The 12956-nt window shown below is 37.4% G+C and overlaps 1 protein-coding gene across 2 annotated transcripts in view; it reads left to right on the top strand.

The window, feature by feature from the left end:
• The window catches only part of Rorb (RAR related orphan receptor B), a 182593-nt gene that overhangs the window by 115560 nt on the left and 54077 nt on the right, over positions 1 to 12956 (top strand). For both annotated transcript variants that reach the window (XM_048351691.1, XM_048351685.1), the window contains exon 2: positions 10089 to 10174. In XM_048351691.1, the coding sequence (XP_048207648.1) occupies positions 10089 to 10174 (86 nt within the window). The remainder of the gene's footprint in view (positions 1 to 10088; positions 10175 to 12956) is intronic.

Here is a 12956-nt window from a genome sequence, read left to right as displayed (position 1 = left end):
TGGTGACTTCTTGACTTTGCAGTTTTCCTCCCAAATAGGAAGTAAACTAATACACTCATCCAGTAAACATCATCAGCATGGTGCTATGTGAACTTTAATCTTGACATCCCTATATATGCCTTGCTTATTTCTATAGCTGGTTAATTTTTTCAATTTGTATTTTCTGTTCATTTCAAAAGGAGAGGAGGAGAGAGCCCATCATTTTTTGTTACTCATTATTTTCATTAATGTTTTTCTTTCATTGGTATGAGAAAGAAAATAGTTACAAATACCCCAGCATCTTGGAGCCTTACGAATATACCTTAAAAAGAATTTCTTTTCTTGGTGACAATATTCTTGCTCTTTAGCCACAGCCAAATCTATTAGGAAGCTTTTCTGCTTATGATTTTTATTTTTTTAAGGAAGCTTTTTTGTTTCCATTTTCTGAAAGGAGGTGTTTTGCCCTTTTTGAACTATTCTCTAGAAAATAAACTCTGCCTGATCCTTACGAGTAACCCATGAAACTTGATTTGAATTCCTTCATCCCTCTCATTCACTGATGGTGGTGATAATAAAGCTGAGATTCTTATTGATGGTTTCAACTACAAGTAAACTAGAAGAATAGTTCATGGGGGTATGGCTAGCTAAGGAGAGACAAGTTTTATCCACTGAAAAAAATTTCTGTATTTGTCTTATAACTAGAAAAATTAGTTCTCAAGTAGAGTACTTCTCTTAAAAAAGTTCTTGTTATAGAAAATTAGAGCTTGAAGCAGACTGAGATGTAAATTTACTGAGCAGTAAATGAAAGAATATCTTGCCTTTCTCTATTATGGAGAATTTTACTGGGCTTTTGAGTCCTACAGATATTGTTACATTGCAAGTTTTGAATATATAGGTTAAGGGCAAGACTGAAGTTATTTAGATTTTTCTGTTACAATTTTGTGCGAGTACTGGGGCTTGAACTCAGAGCTTCATGCTCTAACTGGTTTGTTGTTTTTTTTCCACTCAAAAAAATATGGAACTCTGCCACTTGAATCACAGCTCTACTTCTGGTGTTTTGCTGGTTACTAAGATATTAGTCTGACGGACTTTCTTGCCCTAGCTGACTTTGAACCATAATCCTCAGATCACAGCTTCCTGAGTAGCTAGGATTACAAGCATGATCTACCAGCAACCACATTCTTATAAAGTTCAGTAAACACCACTGCTGCCAGTGAGGGACTATACTTTAGGCCAGCAAGTCTGGACAGCTTTAGGATACATGGAAGGAATGAGAATGAGATGAATATGCATCATGACAGGTGTGCTCTGTTAACTTATCTGCCTCTGTGAGATGGGGCAGCTTTCCCAACACTACATTTCCAGAATTAGCATAGATAGCTGGAGAAAAAAAATGCTGACCCTCTACATCTACCTAAAGAAGTAAATTGTATAATTAATGTCTTTAAATAGAAATAAAATGCTACTTAATTTTTTTTAATCATATGGGGTTGAAATACAGACCTGCAATCCCAGCACTCAGGAGGAGGAGGTAAGAGGATCTTACGTTCAATGCCACTCTGAACTTTATAGTGAAATTGAACCTGGCCTGGATTACATGTGGAGACTGTTTCAAGAAGGAAGGACAGCAGGAGGGAAGGAAGGAAAGAAGGAAGGAAGGAAGGAAGGAAGGAAGGAAGGAAGGAAGGAAGGAAGGAAGGAAGGAAGGAAGAAAGGAAGGAAGGAAGGAAGGAATAGCAAAAAGAAGAGGGGATGGAAGGTAAAAAGAGGAAGAGAACAGAGAAGGAAGAAAAGGAGGGAAAATAGAAGGAATGAGAGAGAAAAGAAGAAAGGTAAAGGAAGCAACATTTTCTTGAAATTAAAAAAAAAATCTTCTCAAGACTGTACCTTTAAAAATAAAGGTTTACTTTGAACACCCTGATCGCCTGAGGATGATCATGTGACTCACCCTACAATGAGTCTAGAAGAAGGGCACGCCACTATTAAGAATAATTAGGATATGAAGGCAATACAAACTCCTCTAACAATCATTAAACTTGAAAACCAAAAAACAGGCATTCTGAATCTTTCTTTTTTGCCAGTCCTGGGGTTTAGACTCAGGGCCTGAACACTGTTCCTGGCTTCTTTTTGCCCAAGGCTAACACTCTACCACTTGAGCCACAGCACCACTTCAGGCTTTTTTTGTTTATGTGCTGCTAAGGAATCGAATCCACGGCTTCATGCATTCAAAGAAAGCACTCTTCCGCCAAGCCATATTCCCAGCCCCAGCATTCTGAATCTTAAGTATAACAATGCATGATGTTTGAGGACTATTCCAGCTCCTCTCTTCAAACTTTCAAGCAGTGGCCAGAGTTTGGGAATATAGCTACCCAATGGTTCTACTGTGTTTATGAACAAAATGAAATATCTAAAAGGCAATGGTAAATACTGTTTTCCTAGAGTTCTGCAGGGCTTTTAATATTTATGGCAACACAATTCAAAACCCCAACTATAGTCAAGTAGCTAGGAGAGTGGTAGCCTGGGCATCCTAGGACAGTGCCTCTCAAATGGTAAGGCTGCTCTGGGGAGCTTTTAAGAAAGCAAATCGTGCTTCAGTGGGTCTTAAGAACATGTTGCAAGTCTGCCTTTTTAACCTGTACCCAGGTTATGGCAGAGCCCTTCATCTACAGAAAACACTGCTGGCAATTAAGGAAAATAACTCCTCTCAGTCTGAATCATGTCAGGCTCTATATTCTAACAATTCTAATTTGACAGTATCACATGTGTTTAATGAGAATTAAGTTAAAAAAACAAAAACCCTACACCTTAAAGAAGTTATATAATTGCCATCAAAGACACCATTTAACTTCTTACCAGTATGGTAACTCCTCCCTTTACCTGAGGACACACATTCCAACACTCAATGGATGCCTGAAATATAGGATACTGAGCCTTATAAATGTTTAGTTTTTTTTTTCTTATATGTACTCATGATAGAATTTAGCTTACAAATTAAGCACAGGCTGGGTACTGGTTGCTTATGCCTATAATTCTAGATATTCAGGAGGCTAAGATCTGAGGATCATGGTTCAAAGCCAGACTGGGCAGGAAAGTCTGTGTAACTTCTTATCTCCAATTAACTACAAAAAAGCTGGCAGGAATTGTGGCTCAAATGAAAGAATGCTAGCCTTGAGCATAAAAGCTCAAGGACAACACCCAGACCCAGATTTTAAGTCCCAGGACTGGCAAAAATAAATAAAGTAGTTATAGTAAGGGATTGATGATGAATATTAAAATGAAACAAATACAACATGCATTGATTTAATAACCAAAATAATATATTCAATGTGGCTGGGAATGTGGCTTAGTGGTAGAGTGCTTTCCTTGCATGCATAAAGCCGTGGGTTCAATTCCTCAGTACCACATACACAGAAAAAGCCAGAAGTGGTGCTGTGGCTCAAGTGGTAGAGTGCTAGCCTTCAGCGAAAGAAGCTCAGGGACAGTGCCCAGGCCCTTAGTTCAAGCCCCAGAATTAGGGGGGGCGGGGAAGATGTGCAATGTGTGCTATCAGAATTCTCTGAATGTCATCCACAAACATTGTATATATAGGATCACTCTGCACTAATGAGGTATATGTAGACACACTCCTGATCTGATCTCTGCAGTCTTCTAGAATTCTCTAGAACTATCTAGAGTAATGTAAGGACCAGAAATGAAGTATCTTCTCCACCATTTGTCCACTTGGTTCACCACATCTGATGAAACACAACTGCAGAGTATGGAGTGTCAAAAACACCTGTGCTATCACAGTCCTTCACACTTCTGTGACATGAAAATTCACACTTAACGAAGTAGTTACTTTTCAGTCTGCCAGTGAGGGAAGGCTAGAGTGCAAACAATGATTTTTAACTTGAAACTTCACAGATGGTAGAAAAGACACAATTTGGAGAGATGAGACACAACTTTGGCTACCGATACCATCTGCAAAAAAAAAAAAAAACCAACCAAAATAGTTGTCTTTATTGGAAACTTTTACATGTGTATATTGTGCTTCACTCAGACATTAAGAGATTTAATTGCTCCATCCAGTTTTAGCACAGCTATAAAATTATGGAAAACAGAAGCTAATAAAACCCAGTGTCCAGGAATGTAACCTATACAGTGTCGAGGAACAGAATGCCCCACTACCTGGAACTTGTATATCTGATATATGCTGCTTATATCTCTGCAAGCAAAACAAAAACAAAAAAAATGATCTACAAATACAGTCTTAATCCAAAAGCTAGAAAGCAGAATTACTGTTCTACTGGTCACTCCTTTCTGGTTACTGGTACCGGTTACTACTTTCATGTCTAAATTAAACCCTACCTTTTCACATTTTTTTTTTACTGTTTATATATTTGTTTGCCTTTGCAAGTAGTTTGCATTGTAGAGATAGTTCCTAGATAATAGTCCACTCCAGTTATTTCCCCCAAAAAAGATTTATTATACCCTATCAGCATCACCAGAGATTTCCAAAATATATTTTCTACTTCATTCTCAAGATTCTGATATTTTTTTCTGAATTTTTCACCCCAACTATGAAATGTCTGTATTTTGTATTTATTTAGTCCTGAAGTTTTTAACTCAGGGACATTCTACTTGCTAGACTGATGCTCTACTACTTGAGCCACACTCCCCATACTTTTTACGCTGGTTATTTTTGAGATAGGTTCTTGCTTTTGTGTCCCAACTCGCATGAACTTTGATTCTCTACTTACACTTCTCATAGTTTCTGGGATGACAGGTGCAAAACACTATGCTCAGTTTTTCTGGGAGATGAGGTTTGAGATGTAGTTTAATGAGCTTTAGGTTAGAACTAGCCTCAAATCGCAATTTCGAATCCTCCTGATCTCAGCCTCCCAAAGAGCTTGGAGTGACACACATGAGCCAACATACCATACCTGACTGAAAATCAGTATTCTCAAAGCCTCCTTCATAAAAGCAAGTATGTCAAATCTCTTTAGGATCACTGCTTTAAGAAGTTATAAAAAGCCTCCTTTAGGACACTATTGCAAACAAAAGGAAGTATAACCTTATCCCTGCCCCAATTTAAAAAGTACCCCGAATGGAAAAAAAATGACCAAGGAACATCAGAAGAATTGGCTTGTTGGGAACAGACCGATGCAGGAGCACATATAGTCAAACGCACATCCAATCAGAAAACTACCTAAAAGTTGCCACGTTACTACCATTCCTACCATACTTAGTCATTTTGATGTACCCAAATGCATTTTTTTTGTAACCTCATTAGCCTGAGTTAGTTTACCTGACCCTACTATGTCTGTAAACTATAAAGGTTTGGAGAGGTAAAACTGAAAATGTGTACATTTGATAGGCAGGAAAAACTGAAGCTTAATGACTTCATGCAAAGTTGGATGGTAAGCTCTGAGCCAGGAGGACAAATTCAACACATTGATAGCTGACAAATAGTACCTGCCTGCCTGCCAAATCACAGGATTTAAAATTAGTGGCACCCCTGAGAATTTCCCTCCATTGGAAAAGTTTTATTGACTCATGTTCCCACTTCCCTCCCCATGTTTGTAAGGTATTTTATAAGCTACAGACATCCTACTATTAAAAAATCTTTCATAATAATGACATTATTAGAAAATTATTTTAAGGAGATTAAAATCCATATATCATTGCTCTTATAAAGAAAATAATTAATTGGTAAAATTTTAACTATCAGCCACAAATTTATGGAAATGAACCCCAGGAAATGGAAATAAAAGTTTGTTTCCTACTTGCTTTTTTTTGTTTTCTTTTGCTTTTGTCTTGCTCATTCATTTATCTGTCTTGAGAGGGTAAGAGAGAGCCCAGAAATGGTAAAGGGTGAACAAATGCAGCAATGATATTCACTATGTTGAAAATGAGCTATTCAACTTGTGAGTGAGGACTGAAGAAAAAATCTGGGACAGAGAGAGGGAAACGGTGACACTGTCCAAAAAGAAATGTCTTCTTTAGCTGATTATATAACTGTAACCCTTCTGTACATAACCTTTTATAATAACAATAAAAATGTATGAAGAAAAAAGGTTACAAGTAGAAAATATATAAACAAGAAGGTGATATGAAAAATAAGCAAAAGGAAAATGAGCAAATCTCAAGTCATCTCTCAAGGCATTTCAGCTCCTGTAACTTTGTCTCTCAAGGATTGGTACATGGATGCCATTCAGAAGTCAAGTAAAGAGTGCAAGACAAACTTCTTTCTCAATGTCCTTCTATCATCATCATTGTCATGACTGGAGAGGTCTCAACCAATAAATCCTCCTCTAAGATATTCAGGTTGGAACATCTTAGAGTGTATTACTAAGTCTACATTCATTGTAAGATAATTCTACATATGCCTGGTGTGATAGTATTTTATAATTATTATAAATAATTATTTGTAATTATTACAAAAATGGCTTTTAAAAATTGCAGGTATCTGTGTTATAAATTTCAATTTCTAGGATGTTATGACAGAAGTTCTCTAGGCCATTCCTGGTTCAATAACAAGACATTTAGAAATACCAAACATTAGAGCTATAATTTGGTCTGATAGTGTCTGAATTAGGATCTGAAAAACTCTGTCCTAATGATGTGTCTTTAAAATCCACAGTGTGAGTTAAAGGTTTGTAGCTCAAAAGCAGTTTTTAATGACAGAAAAGGAAAGACTATTACTTCAATTACTTGAGTTTATCTTCCCTCCTAATAAATCTTGAGTGATTTAGTCTACCTTGAGTAAAAATGGCTTTAAGGTTCTCAAGTTGGTAACCTCTTCTCACCCACAATATACATATTCCGTTTTAGTTGACTTCGTTCTCCTTTAAAATGCTGTTGAAGTTTTTTATAGCTCGTCAGGATACATGGGGAAGCAGGACTATTAATATGTATAAATGTGCAGAGTCTATGGAATGTTCCTTATCTCATTTATATTTCTAAAGTTGTACAAGATAACCTTTGTGTCTTTCAAAAGCATCTTCTCAAACCCCAGGGGGCAAATTACCTCTATTTTCATTTCCTTTAAAGTTAGATCATTTTATAATTAAGAACTTATTGAGGCAGACTATTCTCATGTGCAAGCTACTCCCTGGGGAGTAATTTATGCTGAGAGATTCTGACTCGATATTATATAAGCCAAAACTTATACAATGATACTTGAGAAATTCTGGACAATTTCATAATTACAAATAATCCACTCTCTGAAAGATAATTGCTTTTTTAAAAAAATCCACAATACACAACAAACTTACAGTGTCATTTTTAGATTATTTCAAAATGACAAGAGCTTTAACAAAGGAATAATAACATGGCTTTTCATATTTCTTACCCAACAGAATTAGATAAAATTAGTTAACAGGTATGATGAAGGTTGAAAAGATTTTGTATATCTTTACTTATTTTTTTTTTTTGTCAGTCATGGGGCTTGAACTCCAGGCCTGGGTGCTGTCCCTAAGCTCTTCAGCTCAAGGCTAGCACCATTTCTGGTTTTCTGATGGCTAACTGGAGATTACAGTCTCACAGACTTTCCTACCTAAGCTGGTTTTGAACCACAATATTCATATCTCAGCCTCGTGAGTAGCTAGGATTATGGGGTGAGCCACCAGCGCCCATCTATGTCTTTACTATTTATAAGGCAGGTCAACATAAAATATGCATTTGATCCTTACAGATCTATAAAGCTTGTTGACAAGGCTTTATATTTATAATCCAAAAACTGTAACCTCAGGCGTTTTTATCTTGGCAAAAGCCCTAGTTATTAATAGATTAACAAATAGAATCTAGGGATCCAGGACAGAATGACATTAAATATCACCTATTTCTCCATACCAAAACCTTGAAAATGTCATGTAATCTGAAAGCTGAACAATGCGGAAGCAAGTACACATGTTTAATCTAATAAGTATTTTAGGTATTAGTCTCTTCTGATTTTTTTATTATTACTTTTAGCAGCTACTCTGCTACTGCTCTTGGAATAATATAGGAATTCAAAAAATGTACTCTGGTTTTGTAAGAGGCAGAGAATGGGTTATAAAGCAAACTATCAAGAAATTGAGCTGATTTCTTGTTATCACTTCTCCTGTAAACTAAAATGTATCAGCAATAACCTACCATTAAAGTATAGTTAATATTAATAACAGGGGCTGGGGATTTAGCTCAGCAGAAGAGCACCTACCTGGCGAGCGCAAGGCCTGGAGTTCGGTCCTCAGCTCTGGAAAAAAAAAAAAATCTGACACCACTGTAATCCTAGCTGCTTAGGAGACTGAGATATGGTTCAAAGCCAGACCAGTAAAGTCTGTGAGACACTTATCTCCAACTAACCAACAATCACAACAAACGAAACAACAACAACAAAAAAAAGGAAGTGGAGCTGTAATTCAGGTGATAGAGCACTAACCTTGCGCATAAAAGCTCAGGGATAGCACCCTGTACCTGAATTGAAGCCCCAGGACAGGGGCTTCAAATGACAACATTAGGCTTCATTGTGATATTTTCATAAATTTATATAAAATACTTTGCTGCTCATATTCACCCTCCTATTATCCTGCCTTGAAGTTTTTGTTTACAATGATAGCTTGAAGTTTCTGTGAAATATTTGATTTCGGAAAACTTAACATGTTATCCTAACAGCTATCATCTTTTTAAATGTAAAATAATAAGGAAAAGAAGAGGATAATATCTTGCATTTGATTCTTTCTGTATATTTATTTTGCTTATCCAATGGAAGATTAATGTCAAAACATTAAAGTATATTTCACATAGTTATTTTAGATTGGGGGAAAATAGCAGAACTTAGTACAGGTCTTTTTAACTCTGACAAAGACATCTAACTTATTGCATTCTAAATACCATCTTTAATGATGACTTCAACTCATCTGTCCACAGGGCTGTATGCACAGGTGCCCATTAAGACATCACAGAAAATGGCACACATAAGATGGACTCTCATGCCCATCATCCTCCACCAATGTCCCACCATTCTTTACTTAATACTTTATCTTACTTCTCAGACTAGAAAACTGGAAAGCATCATCAATCCTTCATTGATTCCCATCTTTCCTTTCTGCCTTTAATCATCTTTTTACATGTGTTTTCCTCTCCCGTTGTCCAGCCACTCATTCCCTAACATCCACCGCAGGAGTGACCCTTCGTTGATCTCCTACTTGTTTCTGGTTAACCTGCCCAACACACATTTTTTTCCTAAATAAGAAATGCTCAGTGGTTTAATATTTTAAGTACAATAAAAGAAATCTAAATCTCTGGGAGAAAGCAAGGGAAGGGATGACATTGTCCAAAAATACATACATATATATATATATGTATATATATATATATATATATACTCTTTACCTGACTTTTGTAACTATAACTCCTCTGTACCTAAACTTTATAATAACAATTTTTTTAATTTAAAGAAATCTAGAGCTGCGTGTTTGAGAAATGTTGGTATGACACTATTTTAAGGCCAACTTTACAAAGGAAACAAACATGGCTCAAGTGGTAGAGTGCTTGCCTAACAAGCATAGAACTCTGAGTTCAAATCCCAGTACTGCCAAGTAAATTAAAACTGGAAACTAAGGCTTTAGAAAACTTTCTGCTTTCTAGTTACATTATGTTTCAGTATGAGAAAAAATGATGACAAATGAATGTGTTCTCATGTAAAAGAAGCTATTCAACTAACAGTGTGTGAAGTCAGCACTGGTGGCTCATGCCTATAATCCTAGCTATTCAGCAGGCTGAGATCTGAGGATTCCCCAATTGGAAGCCAGCCAGAACAGGAAAGTCCCGTGAGACTCTTGTTTCCAATAAACTACCTAAAAAAGCCGGAAGCAGGGCTGTAGCTCAAGTGGTAAAGCGCTAGCCTTGTGAGCAAAAGAAGCTCAGGGTCAATGCCTGGGCCCTGAGCACAAGCTCCAGGACCAAGACACACACACACACACACACACACACACACACACACACACACACACACACACACACACACGCTGTGGATGACTCCTATCTACCCCATTCTGTCACCCTCGAACACAATCGTAGCGGGGAGGGCAAAAGTAGGAGAAAGAAGACAAGTTTGTAAACACTGAATGTCTGTTTTCCCCTTTCAGCACAAATTGAAGTGATACCATGCAAAATTTGTGGCGATAAATCCTCCGGGATTCACTACGGAGTCATCACATGCGAAGGTTGCAAGGTAGGGATTTCCACTTCGCCCTGTCTTGCGCTTGCCTGGGGCGCCTGCATACCTCGCAGTGCCCGTGGAATACCTTAAAGGAAGCCTGCTATGAGGTGCTTTGTGCCTGCTGACACTCAGAAACCCCGGTTCCGTGGGTGGGCTGGTTTTTCTGCTCTTTTACCTTTTACCTGCTTGGAGGTGGGGAGAGGGGAGTGGTTTTTTATTTTGTTTCTCCTTCTGTCTGAGCTGGTCAGCAGCTTCCGAAAAGTGGATGTCTATTTAAAGAATTGCATTATTCACATTTACAGAGATAGAAATCCTGACATTTGCTGGGCTTGTGGGGTTTTGCGTTTTTTGTTTTGTTTTATGCAGTGTTGTCATGAGTAAATTCCATGCACTCCTAATAATAGGACTAAAGGTTAAAATAAAGATTATATATTCATGTGCAGGTATTTGTGTATCTGCTTGAAGAACAGGACATCCAGATTGCAGTTGTAATATACATAGCCATCCTTTATTCTCCAATGCCAGAGATATTTTAAAAAAAACAAAAACCTGAAAGCACAGGGTGTTAAAAGTAGATCACAAAATCCTTAAATCCATTCAAAGTCATCTTCCCCAACCTCTTCATTTTTCAATGATGTCCTGAGACTGAGGTCATTGATCTAGATAGTAAAGAGCCAGCTAAAACCACAAGGTTTTTCACACTCTGTTCAGTGTTCCCTCACAGGCAGATGCCATCAATCCAATGACAAGCTCATGCCTATGAGCAAACTGCATCAGAAACACCGAATAGCGGGTTGTCACAGACCTAGCCCAATAAGACAAGTTGGAAATCTAGCAAGCAGTTTTAAAACTACACTTAGATGGCAAAGAGTGAGAGTCTACATCTCCAGGGAAAAATCAAAACAGATCACAAATAAAACTGCTTTTTATAACAGATCACAAATAAAAAGCAGTTATAATCTGAGAGGGCATTGGTGCATGCCTTGCTTAGCAAAGTTATTGGCATGAGTGACTGTACTTTTGGTCAGATGTAAGAAAAGTGAATCCTTAATTTAAGGTCAGTTAACTGAAGGAGATAGTGTGGTTGTTCTAGGATCCCATCTTATTTGTTTGTTTGTTTTTAATGAAACAAGGGGCCTAATTTTGTAGATAAGTTGTTCTGAAATTGTGTAAAAAATTTTTTGGAGGGAGGAGGGTAGTGCAGGTGATGGAATCGTGAAGATGATTGAACCTTATCTACTGTTAAGTTACATTCCCAGTCCTGACAATCCAACCTTGATCTGAAGAGACTTTCAAGAGTAAATGAGATGAAGCATACTGTATTAACAATGTCTTCATAATTGTTGTTAAAAATATGACTCCTGAGGGCTGGGAATATGGCCTAGTGGCAAGAGTGCTTGCTTCATATACATGAAGCCCTGGGTTCGATTCCTCAGCACCACATATATAGAAAATGGCCAGAAGTGGCGCTGTGGCTCAAGTGGCAGAGTGCTAGCCTTGAGCAAAAAGAAGCCAGGGACAGTGCTCAGGCCCTGAGTCCAAGGCCCAAGACTGGCAAAAAAAAAAATAAATAAATATGACTCCTGAAATTGGAACTGGACAGAAAAGAGAAGTGAATGAATAAGACTAAAATTAAAAGGAGAGAAAGATGAACTTACCAGCCTGTCCATATGTGAGTGTCATGAATGTCCCTTTAGTTTGTCCTTTCCACAGACCTGTAATTAAGAACTGCATGTTGCCAGACACCAGTGGTAGATACCTGCAATCCTAGATACTCCAAAGGCTGTGACCCAGAAGGTCAATGTTTGAGGCTAGCCCAAGTAGAAAAAAATCTGTGAGACTCTTATCTCTAAAAGCACTAACAAAAAGCAGAGCTTGAAGTATCATTAAAGTGATAGAGTGTCAGTAGAGCAACCATGACAAGAAAGAGCACAACACTCTGAGTTCAAAACCAAATACTAGGGGGAAAACAAGATAAGGAGAAAAAATGGATGTTATCCATCTTCATGCGATTGTTTTCAGCTCATCAAGAAGAAACCTCAAAGCAAAAGCCAAATTAGAACTTGGTCACCTTTCATAACTTCTGAATAAATATTACAATATTGATTCAATATTAATTAAATATTGCATTCTTGAGGCAGGTAGACAAATGGTTTTCTTCATAGACACCCATCCCTTTGGAATCAGAACAATTTCTATCAGTCTCTGCAATTTCAACAGTGGTAGTCTAGTTGACATCACATCCACTAGAAATGGTTTTTGCTGCTGTTGTTGTTGTTGTTTTTGTCTTGAGGCTTGAAATCTGTGACTGGGCACTGTCCCTGAGCTCTTCGGCTCAATTCTAGCACTCTACCACTTTGAGCACACAGTCATGTCCAGTTTTCTGGTGGCTAATTAGAGATAAAAATCTCATCAACTTTCCTGCCCAGGCTGGCTTCAAAACATGATCCTCAGATCTCAGCTTCCAGAGTAGCTAGGAATATAGGCATGAGCCACTGGTGCCCGGCTTTAAAAATAATTTTTAGTTATAATGCCAAAACAGTACTTATTTGGTATTTCCTTACATAACCTCTAGTTGAAGCATGTCTTATTTTAAAACATGGGCATATATTTATGTTAAGGAGAAAGTATTTGAAATAGTGATTTGTGAGTTTTAAATACTAGACAAAAATAACCCAACATATTAATAGCTAGAGACAAGTGTCATCTTTCCTGTTTCAATGAAGAAACCACTAGAAATTATGCTGTTACTCAGAAGACCTCACTGAGGTATTAGTCAAAACAACTATATTAT

Source organism: Perognathus longimembris, chromosome 1 (assembly GCF_023159225.1).
Source record: "Perognathus longimembris pacificus isolate PPM17 chromosome 1, ASM2315922v1, whole genome shotgun sequence".
NCBI classification, from domain to species: Eukaryota; Metazoa; Chordata; class Mammalia; order Rodentia; family Heteromyidae; genus Perognathus; species Perognathus longimembris.
The sequence above is the reverse complement of the archived record's forward strand: the minus strand, read 5'-3'. Positions and strand labels throughout refer to the sequence as shown.